This window comes from Phascolarctos cinereus, unplaced genomic scaffold (genome assembly GCF_003287225.1).
Source record: "Phascolarctos cinereus isolate Bilbo 61053 unplaced genomic scaffold, phaCin_HiC Scaffold_7;HRSCAF=346, whole genome shotgun sequence".
Taxonomy (NCBI): domain Eukaryota; kingdom Metazoa; phylum Chordata; class Mammalia; order Diprotodontia; family Phascolarctidae; genus Phascolarctos; species Phascolarctos cinereus.
The window spans coordinates 28243517-28264665 of record NW_027556180.1 but is presented as its reverse complement, the minus strand read 5'-3'; the positions used below and the strand labels follow the sequence as shown (position 1 = coordinate 28264665).

The following is a 21149-nucleotide window of genomic DNA, read 5'->3' as shown; positions in this document are numbered from 1 at the left end:
TAGTAAGTGTCTGAGGCAAGATTTGAACTCATTCGCGTACACCATATCATTACTAGAATGTGAGTGTTGATAGTGATAGTAGCTGACATTTCTATAGTATTTTAATATTTGCAAAGAACTTTATATATATATCTCATTGCACATATCTCCACCCTATGGAGTCAATACTAGAAGCATTGTACCCCATTTTATAGAGGAGGAAACTAAGGTTCAGAATGCTTGAATGACTTGCCTAAATGACACCAAAAATATGATTTCATAGGATCTTAGGATCATCGGTATCAAGTTGGATTGGAACTTGGAAGCCAATCTCTCTCTTCATTTCACGGAAAAGGAAATGAGGTCATGAGCTTAAGTGACTACCCAAGTCACTAAGGTAGCAAGGCGCCCAGTTAAGATTTAAACTCTAATCCTCTGACCCTTGAAGTTCAATATTTGTTCCACTATCCCAGGATGATCCCAGCCGGTGGCAGAATGTGCCTTGGTTTCAAGTAGCCTTTTTTTTTTAGGCTGTTGGGGTAAGTGACTTGCCTAGGGTCACACAGCTAGTAAGTGTCAAGTGTTTGGTCTGAGTCCGAATTTGAACTCACGTCCTCCTGATTTCAGGGCTCTATCCACTGCACACCTATCTGCCCCATCAAGTAGCCTTCTCTTTGTGCCTTATTCAAGGGTGTTCAGCAGATCACAGGATCAGATATTTAGAATAAGAAGGGACCTTAGAGGTCATCTGATCCGATGCCATCATTTCACAGAAGAGGAAATTGAGGTCTATGGAAGTTAAATGATTTACCCAACATCCCACAGGGAGTAAGTGACAGAGTCAGGATTTGAACCCAGATCATCTGATGCCAAATCTGCTTTTTATTGTACTACACTGCTACTTCAGGTTTGATGACTTTAGCAAAGGTCTTTCTTGGGATGAGGGGGATCAAAATCTTTCGCTTTTCTTATGTTGACGCTAATGTCGCTCAGTAATGGCTTGAGCATATCAGTTCATCTGGTAGCATGTAACTGAAAGTCAGCTGATTGATTTTTATTTACTTTTCCATCAACTGGATTAGTATTGTGGAGATATGGCTTTGACCCACTCTGAGACAAAGGAAAGCAACACGCAGCTTGGAAACAGTCATGGAACAGAGGTAGGAGGGCTGGATTTTGGATTCAGAGGATCTGGGTTTGAATTTCAACTCTTCGACTTACTGCCTCTGTGACCTTGGTCAAGTCAACTCATCTGTCTTGGGGTCAAGTTCCTCTCTCCAACACACGGATCTACACTGAGTATCACACTTTTTATTGTTTTGTTTTGTTTTGTTTTTAGCATTTGGAGGCCAACCAGAATGCTACCCTGAAGTACTTAGAAGAAATAAACAGGACAATTTGCTTTTTCAGTATCTATTTTCCCTTCCTCTACCTTACAGACTGAAAATCCATATGGCTTTTCCATAACATTTTCCACACATTAAAAAAAGTCAGTGTAGATACACCCAGTAGAATTGTGTAAATACTATTGGATTCTTGAAATATCTTGAGAAAAGTGTGATTAAAAAAAATAATAAACTCCCTCATTTCATTTCCAAATCTCACTAGTATTCACAGCAGGAACTATTATCCAAAATGACCCCCCATTTTCTCAACTTTAATTCATTCTAATGTTGTTGGTATTTCCCAAATGTTTCTGCCACAGTGACTCCATTCCATTATTTTTGCATTAAGCAGACCTGAGTGTGAATCGGCAGCACATTTGTGAAGCTAATTTGAACCCATCTGCAGATTTTTCATGTAATAATAGGATTGTTGGCATTGAAGGATAATTTAAGCAAGGCATATCTGTAAAGCGCACTCTGGCTGGAAAATGAAAAGGGTATTTTAAGCCCATAAACAAAAAAATGGTTCCATAAGGACTTTCAATATGAGTTCATCACTCATGAAAAATGGATGAAATGTTTAAAACAAGCTCATAAATAGAATTCTAAGCATGTTGATATATAGATAAGTCTATATCTTTAAAACTGTGCATCTGCACCTAAATCCATGTTGAATAATATTTATTTCTCTATGGCGTGAAGTCAATATTTCCAAGGAAAATGCTTTTTATTTAAGTGAGGGTACAATTGCAATTTTTAGATGACTATGTAAAGGCAGTTGAATGGGAAAAAACTAGAACTCTCACTTAAAATCCTCACTTTTATGTGGACAGAACAGAAAATGGGTTACTTAGGTGATTCTATGCTCATCTAACCAATGGAAATTTATTTCAGTCTTTTAATCCTCATACTGATGGAGAAATGCTGTTGAATGAGATACCTTGAAATCTTAGCTGACCTGAGACCTGATCTGTCATCTATATGTCTCAGTCACATTGGGACAATGGATTACTTTGAGCTCAAGGATTCAAATAAACAATCCATTCAACAAGAAAAATATGTATGTGTGTGTGTGTGTGTGTGTGTGTATCTATTACCCTCAGGTAACACTAGTTCCTGAAATTGGTAAAAAAAAAAAAAACAGTTCAGGAAGATAAAAGCAGATGAAAGCCTCTGTCAAAGAGGTTAAAAGAAGTCAGTAACAAGGTTTCCTGGGGTCTCAGGAGCTCCTTTCCAAGAATCTTAAAAAACACTTTTATGTTCTTCTTGCCCAAGAGAACCACAGCCAGTTCCTAGATCAAACTACCTGGGGGCAAAGTTAACCCCAATTTCCACATGTCTGAACCTTGGTTTCCTTACCCATGAAAGTCCCACTGGTGCTGGGGGAATGTTTGTGGAGGGGAGGGCATATGAATGCATATCTCCCATTTTTACCCGCATTCTAGCCCCTGACACTATAGTATTATAGAATCATCAACTTAGAGCTGTGGAGGGACCCCAGAGGTCATATAGTTTAATGACTTTATTTTACAGATGAAGAAATTAAATGCTAGGGAAGGTAAGTGGTCTGCTCATAGTCATATAGGTAGTAGAATCAGAGGCAGGATTTGAATCTAAGTCCTTTGACTCCAAACTTGTTTCTCCTCTCGTACCATGGTATAATCACTTTCAGATGATGTTCAGTCATGTCTGACTCTTTGTGACCCCATTTAGCATTTTCTTGGCAAGGATACTGCAGTGGTTTGCCATTCTTTTTCCAGCTCATTTTACAGATGAGAAAACTGAGGCAGAGTTGAGTGACTTGCCCAGGGTCACTCAGCTAGGAAATGTCTGAGGCCAAATTTGAATTATAGAAGACTAGTCTCCCTGACTCCGGTCCCAGTGTCTATCCCCTGTGGCACCTGGTCACCGCTATAATGACTTAGGTGGGGCAAAATCTTTCTGAGTATTTGAAGTGTTATCATTAACCACTAACTTATTTCTATTACACACTGAAGCATTTACATATGTTTCCCACTCATTTAAGGAGGAGCCAACTTGGTATCCTGTGGAGGATCTGGTTATGTCAGGTTCTGGAATATATTCAAGAAGCAGCTTGTGGCCCAGTTTGTGGCCCACAGTGGAGCTGGACCCATTATCATGACCGTTGACAAGACAAATCAGCACCTTGTCACAGGAGATCCCAATGGCTGCCTGAAGATATGGAACATAGAAGTATGTGTTGTCTCTCCTGAATTCCTCTTCATTTGCCCTGATTGTCTGTTGTTGTTCATGATTATGAATCAGGCCCTCTTTTTCCTTTACAGGAAAAGAAATGACCAACCTGATTAGATAAGGAAGATCATTCACTATAATTGAGTTCAGATAATGATTTTTCCTAATTTAAAAATAAATTTTACTACAGAATTTCCAAGTTGCAAAGGCTCCCAGAGGTCACCTAGTCCAACCCATAACTGATTAAAAGTCCCCACCATAATCCATCATAAGCCATCCAGGTTTTTCTTAAAGAACTCTGGCATGGGGCACCCCACTACCTCCTGATGTTGTCCATTCCACTTTTAATAACAGCATTTACATAGCGCTTTCAGGTTTGCAAAGGGCTCTATAAACACTATCTTGCTTTATTCTTGTAACAACTGGGGGAGGGTAGGTGTGTCTACCCCCATTTTACAGATAAAGAAACTGAAACAAGCAGTAGTTAAGTAACTTGCCCAGGGTTACACGACTAGCACCTGAGTCTTGATCCTGTCTCAGATCTTCCTGGCTCTAGGTCCACCATACTATCCATTTTGCCATAGCTGCTTTGGACAGCTCTGATTGTGAGGAAGTTTTTCTTTACATTGAGCTTAACTTTTCCTCTTGGCAATGGCCACCCGTCATTCTTGATTCTACCCTCTAGACCCAAGTAGAATAGTTTAGTCCTTCTTCCATGTGATGGCTTTTCAAATAATTGGTGATGGCTTTCATATCTCCCTTAAGACCTCTTTTCTAAAATCTAAATATCTCCTTTCCCTTTAACCAATCATCATAAGGCTGAGTGCAAGTGCCTTCTTTATCCTGGTCTCCTCACCATTGGACGCTCTCCAGTGGATCCAAGTCATTCTTAAAATGTGAAGCCAAGGACTAAACACAATATATAGTCTGGCCAGGGCAGAGGACGGAAGGATTGTCATCTCTTTACTCTGAGGTTTCTGAATTTCTTGAAGTTTCTTAATTGAGCCTAATATTGTTCACATTTTCTTGGCTTCCCTATGACATTGCTGACTCATATCGACTTGCAGACCACTTTTGCTGCCAGCTCTTATGTATACAAACTTCTCTCTAGCCACACCTGCACCATCTAATGAAGTTGATTTTTGAACCCATGTATAATACTCTATATTTATCCTTCTTAAATTTCATCAAATTAATTTTGTCCCAAGACCTTTATGAATCCTGCATCTGACATCTATCTTTGTACCTTCAGGAAATTTTTTTGAGTTTGCTATCTATGCTTTTGTCCAAATTAATGATAAAAATGATAAACAGCACAGATAGTTGTGGCCTTCTTTTAAACTGATATTGAGTCCTTAATGTCTCCATTGCAGGTCTGAACTTTCAACAAGTTCTGAATCAACATAAATGTATTGTAATGTAACCTACATATTTCCAGGTCCACAAGAATAGCATGGGAGACTTTATCAAATCCTTTCCAAAAGCCATGGTAAAACTAATTGATAGAATTCCTTTAATCTACCAGTTTATAAAGCTTGCCAAAAAGGGATCTTAGAATATTTGGCCATGACCTTTTTTGGAGGAAGCCAAGTGGTTCTTTGTGGTGCCTGCTTCCTTTTCTAGATGTTCATTCATCATTTAAACAGTAAAATGTCTTATGTACAACAGTCATAAGTTGATATTCTTCTCCAATGCTGTAGTGTGCTGTAGAAATGATGCTGTGTTCTTGAAGGTCATATTAGTGGGCCCCAAGCTCCATCATCTCCTGCCAACATCAAAAAGCTTTGAGTATGGGTGTGAATATGAATTGCAAGTTTGTTATTGAAGGCACAGTCTTGCCGAGTTCAGAAGGTCTCATCACTGGGTTGGCCAGAGGAAGAGGCATTGTTTTTGGCCACAGAAACTCTCAAAGAACCATCTGTAGAGGTAGAGGAGAACCTATGAACTTTGATATATGAAATTCTGACAATAGTAAACATAATCTTTCTCTTTGTTGAAAATTATTGTTAGGCCCAATGTTAGATGATACAATTTTCTGTATGTTGCCCAATATCTTTGGTACACTTGTATGTCTGATGGGTTTCTTTGACTGGTATGTACTGCAATACATTTCAACGAAACAAAAATGACAACAACTGATGTACACTGGCAGAATTGTCACAAGTCCATCATCAAGTACCTTGTATGTTTCATTGGAAAGACCAAAACGATATGTGAAGAGAGGAAGAACAGATGCGTCTAAAAATTCTGATGTTCATTTGCCTTCCTTTGACCTTGTTGTGAGATAACTCTCTCCTACTCTGCCCTACCACCATCTGGTGATCATCAGGTACAAATCGTTTTGGCAGTGGGAGTTAGTGATGTAATGACAATTCCAATCTTGGAAGTTTAGCTCTACTTTACATTTCCCCCACGTTGTATAGTCAACAATGATGAGCCAGGAAATAGCATATTTTTCTTAGTTTTGATTCCAAGTGCAATTGGAAATAAATTTCACCAAAACTTTCAAGGCTGTCTGCTCATCTTCATCTTCCCCACTATTTTTCATTAGTTGGCCAGCAAACCCTTCATCCTTTTTTCCCAAGCACTAATCTGATTCTCCCTAATTTGAACTGTGATCACTACCTTATCTAGCTTCAATTCTTAGATACTCTGTCTCTCTGAGTCTCACTTCGTCTCTGTCTCTGTCTTTTTCTTTCTCTCTCTGTCTTTGTCTCTCTTATTTTGTCTGGCTCCATCTCTCTGTCTCTGTCTCTTTCCGTTTCAGTCTCTGTCTTTCTCTTTCTTTTGCTCTCTGTCTCTGCCTCTTTTCTTCTGTCTCAGTCTTTTTCTCTCTCACCTCTCTGCCTCTATCTGTCTGTCTGTCTCTCTTTTCCCCTTCAACCTGGCTATGGCCAATTCAGTCTTCAGATAATCACATACCAGTCTTATATTTTGTGCCATGTCCATAAGCGTGAGAACAAGAACAACGTAAGAAAATCAACGAATCAGACAAATAATTGTTTTCACTGTTAGGATATTTTCTTTCTCTTGCTAAAAAGTTGTCAAGCCATCTGACAAGCTTTATGCACATCAATACAGCCTTATTTAACTCTCCATCTTGTTCATTAAATTTTCCTTTTTATTAATGTGTTATTTCTACATCATATTTTTTAAAAGTGAAAAAAATTGTCTTTTATTCTGGAAACAATAGGGATTCATCAAAGATTTGTAAATTATTGGGTGACATGATTCCATCTGTTTTGACATCCCTAAAAGTTATAACTGGCTACTTCAATACCTTCCCCCAACTCAAAAACTTCCTTGACACTTCATTGTCTCTGGGTTAAAATTTAAAAAAAAAACACCTAGCATTTTTGTTCATCCACAATCTTGTTTTCAGCCACTTTCCCAGTCATATTTCACTTCAGTCCTTATCATGCCCTCTTTCCATTCCAATCAAATTGGCCTGGCAGCTCTCTCCCGTGTACATGACTCTCCATAGTCTTTCTACCTGCCTTAGCTCATTCCCCATGTCTAGAATGGCATTCCTTCTTCATCTCTACCTCACACAACCCCCAGCTTCCTCCAATGCACACAGCATGTGTTGTAACATACCCAAGGCCTTTCTTGAGTCTCTTAGATAGTAGCAGTCATTCTCTCTCGAAATTACTTTGATCACTTTGTATACATTGCATACTTTCTCACTGGTGCACAAGTTATATGCCTTCTGCCAGAGGAATATAAGCTCCCTGAGGAAAGGGGCTATTTTTTCTTCAAATATTTGTTCAATTAAATGTAATTATTTTTATTGGTGATTTTCTCTAAAAGCTGATGGTTTTGGGTGTGTTTTTCCATTTCATTCAGGAATATTGCCTTAATTGCAATGAGAGGCAAGTTTTGCAGCCTCCGCCTCTGATAAGATCATTTCAACCTCATGAGGACCAAATCAGTTCTCTGGAGACTTGTGCATACGGCAGCCGAGTACTGATCATTGCCTCTTCTGCAGATGGCAGCGTTTCTGTCAGTGATGTCTGGGGCTCTCTGATTGGAGTATTTGGTCAGGTAGAAATATTGCTCCATTATTGTCACGGAGGGGAAGTGAGTGGGGAATTTAATGCTATCAGGGGGGATGATTTCCTTTTGAATCTCACAGTCAACTAATGTTCATTAGTCAAGAAAGAACTGAATTCTATATCTGAAGATGCAGTATCAGGAATCACTTGCATCCTGAATACACTTTGCTCTGACTGTTAAATTAATCTGTGGTAGAGTGTGTTGGGAATTATAAAATGTAATGCCTTCCCTGCTTAGGCTATAATATATCTGCTCTGTATGTATCGTGTGTGTTTGTGTGTGTGTGTGTGCATGCGCATGTGTGCTCACATGTATATATGCCAAGTTGTCTCCCCGATTAGAATGTAAGCTACTTGAGGACTTTTACTTTTTATCCTCAGTGTTTAGCACAGTGCCAGGCACATAATAAGAGCTTCATAATACTTATTGACTCATTGAGTTCAATACTTAGTGACTCATAACCTTGACAATGCGGCGTTTGGCCTAGGTCTGCCACTTAGGAGGTATGGCAACTTTAGGCAAATCTTTTTTTTTTCTCCTAGCCTTGGTTACCTTCTTTCTCTCTGTTTCTGTCTCCGTCTCTGTCTCTTTCTCTGTCTGTCTGTCTGTCTGTCTGTCTGTCTGTCTGTCTCTCTGACTAGACTTGTGATTTCCTTGGTGCAAGGAAATTCCACCTTTGCAGGCAACTCATCTGAAAAATCTAGTCTTAGAGAGTTGGCTGGGGTACTGAGGTTGTACTGTTTAAAATAATTTCAAGAGATAGTTTTTTGGAAAATGATAATCAGTTTTATCAATCATGGCCAGCATATGACTGACAAAAATGGCTCCTTATTATCTTGTTCCATGGAAGAGACTGCATGGCTACTTTTTAAGGTTTATTTGCTTTTGGACAAGAGGTGTTCCATCAGATAGCAATTAACTCTAATTGGTTAACAGTTTAATTAGAGGTGGACTTTACAAAGAGAAGTGGGTTTACTTCAAAGAGGTGCTGAGAGTGATATAACATCACTCTTGATTAGGGAGACTATCTCTATACCCAGACCATCCTCAGCCTTGAGCAGTATAGACAAAAGAATCTGTCTCCACCCAAGCTTGATTGAATGAAATTTATCTAGACTAGACTAGAGATTCCTTGTAAGTTTGGATGGGGTTGTATGGAGGAGAAATTAGAGGTCTTGAAAATAGAATAAAAAAGGGGGGGATCTCTGAATCTCCTCAAATTATTGGGGAGTTAACAACTCCCCAAGTTATTAACAATCATTTCTTTCAAAATCAAGTGACTATTCCAAGGTCACACAGCTAGTATATTTCAGTGGCAAGACTCGAAGATGATCACCCTCACTCTGAGGAAAATTCTCTATCCCCCACTTTGCAGTTCTTGAAGACAAGGATTACAAGTGAGTTATAATCATGAATCTGAGAAGGAAATGGCTATCCCATATTTTGCTTAGCCCCATAGAATCAGAGGATTCTGTGCCTCAAGGGTCCTTAAGACCATCTGTCTCCAGGGGTTCTTAACCTTGTTGTGGTGGATTGCTTTGTCAGTCTGAGGAGGCCTCTGGACCTCCTTTCAGAATGTTTTTAAATACATAAAGTAAAATACGTACACTTATAAGGAAACCAATTATGTTGGAATAAATATCAAAATATTAACAGAGTGAGTTAATCGATGCCAGATTAAGAACCATGGACAGTGCAGCCCCTTCATTTTATAGATGGGGTTACTGAGACCCGGAGAAATGAAATACTACACCCAGGATGACAAAGATAGTAAGAACAGAGCTAGGATTTGAACCCAGGTTCTCTGACTGCTGATGCAGTACTCTCACCATAGTGCTAAGATTTCTGATAAAAAATCCTTGAGGAAATGGTTAGAATTTAATTGCCATGGTTTTGTAATTACATAACACTAAAATCTCAGTGAAATTACCCTGCACACAAGTTTGGCAGACAATGACAAGTTAATAATGAGAGGCAGAAATGTGGAAAATAAGTTTTCTTCTTCCTTGGCCATCAATTTACTCCAGTCCAGACAGTAAACACTACTTTCTCTGCCAATTTGCCCAATATTTGGTGGGGGGTGGGGGCTTAAAAAGAAATACTTCCATTCTCTTTCGAATCTTACTTGTTCTTATTTCTGTGTCTTGGGCATTGATTCTCTGGCTGTGTTTGCTGCAGACAGGTGCTTTTTTACAGGCCTGCTCCATTGACTAGAATGTTGGACTCATGATCAAAGGCACCAGCGTTCATTACAGCCAGGTGTCCTGTCTTGTGAATTCTACTGCCTCACTGTCTCAGTGCCCCATATAGACTTGTTGACTGACTCTTCTCCTCTGCTTCCAATACCACTAGGATGTGCAGGTCACCATCAGCTATATTCCTGTAGTCTTTCAAACTGACCACCCTGTATGCATCATGCATGTTGCGTCAGCTTCGTCCTCCTGGGGCACAGGATCCTGCATCACATCCCTTTGATGCTCAGATATGCACCTGTTTCTCCCCATTGCCCATTAAACTCTTTGACCTGGCATGTGAGACTTCAACCATTCTCACTCACTCATTCTCTCATTTATTCTTTCCCAATTTGCTTTCATTCTTGGGCAGCATGACATGGTGGCTACAGAACTTGGATTCAGCAATGAGTAAATGAATTAAACCCCATGTATTAAGTACTATGTACAAAATACTGCTCAGAACTGAAGCTTCAATCACCAAAATAAAATAGTTGTTGCTTTCAAGTAGCTCATCCTAATGGAAGAGATAACACTCACAGGAGATTTAGCTTCAAGTCAGCTAGAAAGTCTTCAGGGTCCCTGGGGTGCAGGCAGTAATGCACCTTCTTAGAACTAGAGTCATTTCTGGTGTTGAATCACTTGACAACACCAAGGTCTTTCACGGTGAGCACTTTCTTTTATCTATCTTCAGCAAATGTGGTCAGTGAGAAGGTGGTAGGTGGCCAGAGTCTTAGCTCTGCAAGGGTTGTTTCTCTGGATAGTGGTTGTAGCAGAGGCCTGGCTGATTGGTAGCAGGGCTGGTGGTCCAAGTGCCATTACTTTGTCCAAAGCACTTGGGTTTCCCTCTCTCTCAGTGGCAGACCTGACTTCAAATCCAGCCTCAGGTACTTGTTAACAGTGATCCTAGGCAAATCATTCAGCCTCTCTTTATCTCTGTTTTTTTCATTTTTGAAATGAGGGAGGCCTGGATGGGAAGGCCTATAAGATCCTTTCCAAGTCTAAATCTCTGATTCTCTGATTGTTTGTGAGATTTCTCACTCTACCTCATATACTCTCTGTTCCATCCAAACTGGATTAATTGCCATGGTCTCTAATATAAACCTTCTCACCTTTCAACCAACTATCTTACCATTATGCTGTTTTGCTCACACTGTTCTCTAGGTTCAGAATGTCCTTCCCTGCTCACATCTTATTCAAATCCTAAATAAATGCTACCTCCTCCATGAAGCCTCCCATGATTTTACCAGAGCCCTTGGAGCTCTTCTTATGAACTTTTTTTTGAATGATGTTTGTGTGTTTGTGTATTTTTTGCCCTCTCCTAGACTGTATACTTCATGGGGATAAAGGGTAAACTCAACACCTTCCAAATGGAACTGATTTTCTCCCCCTGAAATCTCCTTTTCCTTTTGTCAATGATACTACCACCATCACAGCCGCATAAACCCACAACCTTGGAATCTTTTTCTGCTCTTTCTTTTTCCTCAGCCCCCAGTGTAATCCATTGCCAAATCCTGTCAATTCAACCTACATAATAAACTGCGTGTCCATCCATTGCCTCCTCTCTACTCATATCCTAGTTCAGACCCTCATCACTTCTACAAAACTGTTGTAACATCCTCCTAACTTATTTCCTGCCTTCAGTCTATCCCTCTTGATAATTGATCTTTTGAATAACTGCTAAAATAATCTCCTTAAGACACCTCTGGTCTGACCATTCCACTGTGCTACTCAATGATTTTCAGTTCTCCATATTGACTCTATGATAAAATATAGACTGCTTAGTCTTGCATCTAAGGCATTGAGCAATTTATCTCCCACCAGCCCTTCCTGCCTGACTTCATACAATTCCCTTCTGTATACCCAGATCAATAGCTGCTCCTTGATCCTGGCCTGCATCCACTCTTGATGTCCTCAGTGCCCTGAAGGCCTCTCCTTTCTCCTTGCCATTTGTTGAAATATTTCTTTTCCTTTAGTCTCTACCACCTCTTCCACGAAGCCTTTTCTCATGTCACCAGGCTTTTTTTCTTCATCAAATTTCCCCTCTTTGCTATGGTCACATTCTAACTTATATACCAGTTACTTGTGTATATCTCCTCCTCTCCCTCATTAAATATTGAATTCCTTAAACTTGGGAAATCTTATTATCATCATCATTTTGGCTAGTAACCTGTAGTTACTCAAGTGCTTAATAAGTTATTATGGAATTTAATGAAATTAAATAGGTGCATAATAACTGCTGAATAAATGAATGAATGATAATTATAATCACCAGTTAGTTCTACTATTTTGCTTTTAGGTTTTATAGATTTCTTTTTTTTTATTCCATAGTCATTTTCTAGATTCACCTCCTCTCAAATACCTAATTCCTTATAAGTAAGAAAAATAGCTATGCAAAATGGATCAACATGTGAACCAAGTCAGACAGTGTATTCAACATTCTTTACCTGGAGAAAAGAGATATGAGTATATTTTATACCCATTCTTCTGGGAAGAAGATCGGTTATTAAAATTAATCTGAGTTAATTGTCTTTTCACTTTTCTTTTTTCGCTTATATTGCTGTACATGATGTAACATTAACTTATAGCATGATTATATGTATTACATATTTCATTCACTTACATTATGTATATTATTCTATTGGTGCTATTTTCTTTACTCTATTTTTTCATGCAAGTCTTTCCATGTTTTACTGAATTCCTTGTATTAATAATTTCTTATGGCACAATAACATTCTATATTATCCTGACCCAATTTGTTTAGCAATTCCTCAATTCATGGGTATCCTTTTTTTTTTATAATAAATTTTTATTAGTATATTTTATTCCTCCCCTCTGGCAATTTGATTTCCTCCTTTATCCCTCCCAGAGAGCTATGTCTTAGACAAAGAATTATTTTTGAAGAAAGAAGAGGAAAAATCAATAAAATCAATACATTAAAAATCTGACATTATATGCAGTGTTCCATAGCTATGAACCTGTCATCTCTGCAAAGGAGTCTGAGTGCTTGTGTGGTGGAAGGAGTCTTCTTATAGCTCTTCTCTGGGGCATGTTTGTTTTTGGTTATTTTGCAACATTCTTTTCAATGCTTTTGTGGGTATTCTTTCCATTTTCATTATTTTAGTCCACACTTGTATTCTTTCCTTTCCTTTGCTTACTGCATTTTGCATCACTTGCAGTCAGTCAGTAAGGCGGTCAATAAGCACTTATTCAAGTTCCTGCTTTGTGCCAGGTGTTGCACCAAGTGGGTTCATGGAAGTCTTTCCATGCTATTCTGTATTTGTCATGTTTGTCACTTTTTACAGCACAGTAATATTTCATTACATTCACATCTCATAATTCTCTCTTCATTCCCTATTCAATAGACATCTACTTTATTTCTAATTCTTTGCTACCCCAAAAGTACTATTACAGCTAGAAGTGAATAAGATGCTTTTCTTTTTGTCACTGACTTTATTACTAGCAGTGGAATCTCCAAGTCAAAGGGTATAAGCATTTTTAGCCACTTTCTTTGCATGATTCCAAATTTCTTTCCAGAAATGTTGTGCAAATTCACAACAGTGCATTAGTGTGCCTCTTTCCATAGCCCCATCAATATTAACTATTCTATCTTTTGTCATTTTTAACAATTTGCTCAATGTGAGATGAAACCTTTAGGTTATTTTGATTTGCATTTCTTATTATTTGGAGCGTTCTTTCATGTATATATATATATATATATATATATATATGTATATATATATATTTTTTTTAAGCAGTTTACAATTCTTCTTTTGAGAACTATTTCTTCATATCCACCAATTACCCATTGTGTAGCACCAATGTGTAGTAATGATCAAAATCCACAGGAAAGAAACTTACTGTCAATATTTCCTTCAGTCAAGCCCAAATCATAAATTGTATCCAATTTGGCCAAGCATTGAAATAGAATATTATTCTTTGGTTCAAGGCAATTTGTGTGTAGCTCACATGTGGATCTTCCCACAAAAGCTACCCCAGGTTCAAGATGCACAAGAGATCCACATTCACTATAAAAATATAGCCCATGAATTTTGACTAATGTGTTTCTTTTTAGTAGTCATCCAGAGGACACTCTTAGTTCAATCAATTAAGTAAGCATTTATGAAGCACTTTCTATATTTCAAACCTTATACTAGGCATCAAGGATACTAATATAAAAGTCTTGACATTCCCTGCATTAGATGGAATAACATTCTGCTAGCTCAAAAGTAATTCCTTTTCATATGGAACAATTTAGTGATAAAGAGGCTATATAAGAAAGCTATTTTATGTAGGAGAAAATATTTATATTAATTATTAAAATATATAAGATATTATTGCTCCTCAACGTGAACATTTTGATACCTAATAGTTGCAGAAAGAGGACTCTAAAAATAAAAACTGATAACAGTTGCACATAAAGAAACAGTTTTCAGATGAAATTTGAGTCATTTTATAAAGAAAATGAACTGTGACTCAAATCTCCTTCTGAATAGTATAAAGTGATATTTCACTTGGAAACTATTTATTATTTTGAAGAAATAAAGATACTTAGTTAAAAGTGGAAAAAAATATGAAACATAGTTTCAATGGGCACTGCCTCAGGGCCTCACATTTCTGATGTTGCTAAATCAAAGACATTTAATGAAGTAACATTAAAAAGGTAACAATATAATATTTCCTTCATAAATATGGGATAAATTTGCTCACAAATACATCATCAATGAGAAGGGTGGATTCACTTAAGGAATATGTATGGAATAAAGCACAATAGGAAATATATTTGTGATCAAGGAACATATATGGAGGTACACCATGTGAGGCACACATGTGTCCACAACACATTCTTGTCAGCACACACATTGTGAACATATAAGACCAAAGACACTTATGGAGGCACAATTCATACATCTGTAGTTACAGGGCCATTGATGGCTTATGTGGGGATCCCTCTTGGCCTGTTCCCTTCTGGTCTTGTATGGTTTGTATTATTTATTTAATAGAAAACAGTTCAATTCCTGTTTGCAAGGCACGTAGTTTCTCCCTAGTGTATAGATGTGGCATGTAATCTCTGCAAGGTTTGATCTCTGCGAGTTTCACATGGTCACCATAAAAGAGTGTCCCACTGATTCCATGGTTGCATCTGGTTACTGTCAAACACGGCTTTGCCTGGGCATATGCCTGCAGAACTTCTCTAGAGTAATCAGATAAGTGCCACCTATCCCTATAAGAGGAAGAGTGGACCCTCTCTTTTAGTTTATAGGGAGGTTGAAAGGCTTAAGTTTCAGATCCTTTAGGGAGTCAAGACCTTCATGCATCCAACATAGAATTAAAAGAAAACCATTAGGAGCTTTTCTCTCCAGAAGTACAGTTTATTTGTTCTTGAGATCTTGGCTATGTTGGGCTTTCCACAGCAAAGGAAAATTTTTGTCTCCATGGGCCAAGTCCTTTTAAAACATAGAAGAGTCAAGTAAGTTGAACCCACAAGCATTGTTTGTCTTTCTAACTCTTCTTTCTCCCACTTACTAGGAGAAAGGTTTCTATCCTAAGCCTCTATGGCTTAGTGTTAGAAAGTTCTTGTAGAGCTTTTTAAATTTCTGACTGCCAAACTACACACTTTCAGAATTATTTCAGGGGATCTGCTCTTCTAGAAACTGTGATGAAGTATCTGGAAGAACTGAAAGCCAGTTCATTTCACTTTTAGGGATTGCTGAGTTTTAGATTTCTGAAGACTCCATTTTTCTCAATCCTGAAATTCTTTGTGGTCTCTTATGTAATTAAGTATGCGTACAGGGGTGCACATATGTGTGTGGCAGGTGGGGGGAGGAGTTAAAACCCCTTAGGTGGACTTGCTTGGAGGTAACAGTCTATCTCAATCATTTGTTGCAAATCATTGTCTTTATAATGTCTGCGTAACCAAATAGCCATGAGCTTTCCTACATGTGCACGAAAAGCAGTTTATGAAAATGACAGCCCAGATTGTCTGGTACTGGTTAATGATCTCATTAGTGTTTAAAGTCAGAGAAATAAGGATGGTTTATCCACTAGCTTAAATATAATTAAGACAACTGCCAAAAGGTAATGGGATTTTCTTTTCTTCAAGTGAGATGGAATAAGCACCAGCTTGAATGATATCTGAGACAACTAGAAACCCTATAATAGTCAAAAAGCAAATAACCTTGGGAAACCCGGAAGGACACACCTCATAAAGTGGAGATGGACTTCAATATTAGGCTTCATTATAGGTTGCCATGCATACATGATTGGAGTCTACAATGTGGATCCCATATTAAGATTCTCAATCACTTTATTTTTTCAACTATGAATTTTTTCTAAATCAATATTCCTATTAAGAGATATGAGCAACAAAGTATATGCCCATAAATTGAGGGATGTCTGAAAAATCAAAACAATGGTGTATCAAAGTTGGGAGGCAATGAGCCACATTGGATAGAGATTTAGCTTCAGAGATAGGAAGATAGAGGTTCAAATCCTGCCTTGGATATATCTAGGCAGGGTGGAGTGATCCTGGGCAAATCATTGAAATTGTCAGCACCTTAGGCACCCATCTAAGACAATAAGCTGCAGAGAAAGTACTAATCATCATTATTAGAGGGAGTTTCCTATGCCAATGAAACCACAAGACCGGTCCCTAGCTATGTCTTAGAGTAGTAGGATATTACTGTGCAGTATGATAAATTTGAGGCATCCAGAGAAACATGGAGGATGTGCAAGGTTAGCACAGAATGAAATAGGCAGAAACTGAAGAATACTACACAATACATGTAATAATGTAAACTGAAAGATCACCAAAAGAAACTGAATGATTAAAAAAATCAGTGAAGGTTCTACAGAACATATAACAAAATAGTCTCCCTCCTCAGTAGCAGAGAGGCCAGGGACAACTAGGGCAGAATGTTGGCTACATCATCACTTGGTATAACTACTGGATGTTTTCACTTAATTATTTTTCAACATCACAAAGATGCATTCAATGTGGAGGGAAGGAGGAACATTTCTTTTCTCAAGAAATGAGTATGATGTAAAGACAAAAGACATCAACACAACAATTGGTTTTTTAAAAGAAATATGATCAGAGCCTGTGAAAACCAACCATAAATTTAAAAAAAAACACATCAATATCTGGAATGTGTTTTCAAGATGGATTTACCACTTTGTAGGTAAGATGGAAAGAAAGCAGTTGCAGAAAATCAATGTTGCCCCCTACTCAGCCCCTTTAAAGCTTTTTTATGTGTATAAGTGCACATCTTGCTTGGAAGAATTTATTTTTTAAATCAAGAATAGCAACTTGATTTTCACAGTTCAAGCTAATTTCTTCATCCTTTCAGATGGAACATTGGCGAATTAAAAACAATGTCCCCCTTCCTCAAAGAGAACTTCCAGCAGTTGAAGATGTCCCAAGGGCAATTGCTTTACTGCCCGAGGAAGGACCTTTTTTGGTCTCCACAGAACAAACTGGGTTTAATATGAAACATAAAGGTGATGCAAGCAGCATGTAAGTCATTTTTTGGATTTGATTAAGTGTTTTCTACAACAGGCCTATTGATGTATATTGTAGGTCAAGAAAGGAAGCATTAGTGCATACACTTCCTACCCTATGGATGCAGTCCTTTGGGAGAGACGGTAAGATGGACCGAATTCTATGTAGGCATTAAATGCAGCTTTATTTCCCTAGTGGAACTCACTGAGGAAATGGATTGACACATTTTCTGAGGCTAGATTGGTTGAGTAAATTCCTAAACAACACTGGACCTTGTCCATAAACACATGGGGCATCTTCCCTTTTCCTCCCTCTTTTGCCCATTGCTACTTGCTTTAAATTAGGTAAGTTCCCTTAACAGAAAGTTTATAGTGAGATTCCTTTTCTCACTGAAAAGTTGAATTTTCAGTGTTAAAAGGAGGAAGGGGAGCAGAAAAGGTCTCTTGCCAAAGGTAGGATTCTAACTGAGATTTGAAGAAAGTCAGGGAAGTCAGGAGGTGGAGAGAGGTACAGATATACCTTGGAGATATTATGGGTTCGGTTCTATTCCCCCTGAAATAAACTGAATATCGCAATAAAATGTCGTGACTTTTTTGGCTTCCCAATTCATATAAAAGTTATGTTTACACTATACTGTAGCCTATTAAGTGTGCAATAGCATTATGTCTGAAAATGTACATACCTTAATTAAAAATAATACTTTGTTGCTAAAAAATGCTAACCATCATTGGAGCCTTCAGCAAGTCATAATCTTTTTGCTGGTGGAAGGTATTGCCCCGCTGTTGATCAGGATGGTGGTTGCTGAAGTTTGGGGTGGCTGTGGAAATTTCTTAAAATAAGACAACAGTGAAGTTTGCCCCACTAATTGACTCTCCCTTTCACCTGAACACTTAGAAGCCATTGTAGAGTTATTAATTGGCTTAATTTCAATATTATTGTATCTCAGGGAATAAGGAGGCCTGAAGACAGGGAGAGAGATGGGGGAATGGCTGGGTTGGTGAAGCAATCAGAAGACATAAAACATTTGTCAACTACATTCACTGTCTTATATGGTCATGGTTCATGGAGCCCCAAAACAATTATAACAGTAAGATCAAAGATCATTATCACGGACAACCATAGCGGATATAATGATGGGAAAATTTGAAATATTGTTAGAATTACCAACATGTGACACAGAGACATGATGTGAGCACATGCTGTTGGGGGCAATGGCTCTGATAGACTTGTCAGTGCAGGGTTGCCACAAACCTTCAATTTGTTAAAAAAAATCAATATCAGTGAAGCTCAATGAAGCAAAGCTCAAAAAAGCAAGATATACCTGGGATGAAACAATTCTAGGATTGCCAGCCAGAGAAGTTGGAAGTGAAAATTCCAGGACAACTAGTGAAAATGCAAGGAAATTGGTAAATGAAGAGTCTTGTGGGACGAACAAACAATGCAGCATCACTAGATCACAGAGTACATAGAGGGAAATAAGATGTTTAGAGACCAGAAAGGGAGCCAGGAGTCAGGTTAGAAAGAATTTTGAAAGCCAAATAGGGAACTTTATATTTGGTCCTGGGGACAATAACAAGTCATTGGAAATTATTGAATGGGGGTGTGTGACATGGTCAGACATGCACTTGAGGAAGATCAGCTATCATATGCTAAATGGAGGATGTATGTGAGTAGGGGAATGTTGAGGCAGTGAGATCAACTAAAAATATTATTCTAATAGTTTAAGCGGGAGGGAAAAAAGTCATGCTACAGGATGATAAAAGTATTGGAGGAGGGTGTGTGTGTGTATGTATAAGAGAGAGAGTGGGACAGACACAGAGGAGAGAGAGAGAGAGAGAGAGAGAGAGAGAGAGAGAGAGAGAGAGAGAGAGAGAGAGAGAGAGGTGCTACAAAGAATCAATAGGACTTAGCAAAGGATTGGCTATATGGGATGAGGGAGAGTGAGCAGTCATAGATGAAATCTAGATTATGAGCCTAAGGGACTGGGAAGTAGATCATCTGAAATTTATTTGCATAGAAATAATTGAATCAATAAGAGCTGATGAGGTCATCAAGCAAAAATCGTATAGAGGAAGAAGAGAAGAGGACCCAGAAGAGAACTTTGGGGACATACCCCTGGTTATCAAGGGCAAATTGGATGAGGATCCAAGCAAGCCGACTAAGAAGGATTGGTCAGACAGGTTGAAGATAAAGCAGGACAGCAGTGACACAGAAACCTAGTGAGAAGAGAGTATCAAGGAGAAGAGGATGATGGACAGTGTCCTAGCCTGCAGAGAGGTCAAGAGAGAGAAGCACTGAGAAAAGACCATGAGACTTGGCAATGAAGAAATCATGAATGGCTTGGAAGAGAGCTGTTTTGGTTGAATGTGGAAGTCAGAAGTTTGAATCCAGAGAATTTAAAGAGAGTGAGTGGGAAGAAGTGAAGGCACAAATTGTAAATGGTTCCCACCAATGGCACCATACCTTCAATAATTTTCTCCTCTTTGGTATAGGGAATTCCCAGTGGGCAAATTCCTCCTTCCAATGTACCCTGGTATCTGATCTGAAACTTACAATCTTAGTCAGTTGCTTGATGCACCCAGAAGTTAAATGACTTGCCTAGGCTCACTCTTGACCACTCTTTGAATGTACTATATTTGACTGTTTCCTTCCTCAAATTGCTTTGCATTTTTTATATAGCATGAATATGAATATACTTATATACACATATGCTGTTACACCTTTTAGAATATAAATGCTTTAAGGGAAGGAGTGGTTTCATTTTTGGCTTTGTACCCCCAACAAGTAGCACCTTGTCTGGCATATAATAGGTACTTAATAGAAACTCGTTTCTTGATTGAATGCTACATTTACCCATCTCTAGCACCAATCTAGCCTGGAAATAATGAGAACCCTACTCCTCCCTACTTACCCCCCCAAAATATGCTGATAATATTTTCCCACTCAGAACCTAATCTTCATCAGCATGCTATCTGATAAAATCTTTTACTATAACATTTGCCATTTAATCCCTCATGCAATAGCTTTCTTTAATTCATATCAATTGATGTGTTAAGATAATAAAATTTTCAATGTTTTCTTTTGCAAAATAGAAATTCCTATTTTTAATATTGTTTATCTTGCCAAAGGATAAGAGGTAAGCATTTGCAGCATACAAGGGGATAATATTCTTCTTTTACAAAATCCTGAAAAAAATTAAAGCAAAAGAGGTCACAAATAACTAAGACACATTATTGGAACCTGCAGTACAGCTGTCATAATTTTCTGAAATGTGACCAGGAAGCTTATTTATAAAACTTAAGAGTTCAATGAAATTATCAACTCTATAACATCTTTTGTTGCCCAGAATCCAGCACTAAGGAGGTTACTAGACATCACTCCTAAGAAAATATGATTCTGAGAAATGTTGCAATTTTATTGAATCAAGGCTGTTAATTCAAGGGCAGAGCCTTGTCAGCTCTTATACCACTCAAAAAACATAAAAGAAAAAGAAATGTGAGAAAGGTTTTTAGAAAGAACGAGATGAAACATGTGTGTTAAAGTATTAAGCCATAACAAAAAAAGGAAAAAGAGAAAAGAAAAAAATCAAGAGAAACTATAGAATGAAATGTTATCTCCATAAAAGCAAGGACTGTTGTCATCTCAGGTAGCTTTATCTCCCCAGCATGTAAGAAGGGTTAACACACAGTAGGTGCTTAAAAAGTAGCTGTTGTTTAGTCATTTCAGTCATGTCCAATTCTCTGTGACTCAATTCGGGGTTTTCTTAGCAGAGATACTGGAGTG

General features: G+C 38.1%; 1 protein-coding gene across 1 annotated transcript in view; it reads left to right on the top strand.

Annotated features, from left to right (window-relative positions):
• WDR49 (WD repeat domain 49) overlaps positions 1-19586 on the top strand; it is a 115629-nt gene extending 96043 nt beyond the window's left edge. The window contains 4 exon segments of the mRNA XM_078147652.1: positions 3391-3578; positions 7425-7622; positions 17215-17381; positions 19403-19586. Coding sequence (XP_078003778.1) covers positions 3391-3578; positions 7425-7622; positions 17215-17381; positions 19403-19586 — 737 coding nt within the window.
• The last annotated feature ends 1563 nt before the right edge of the window (positions 19587-21149 follow it).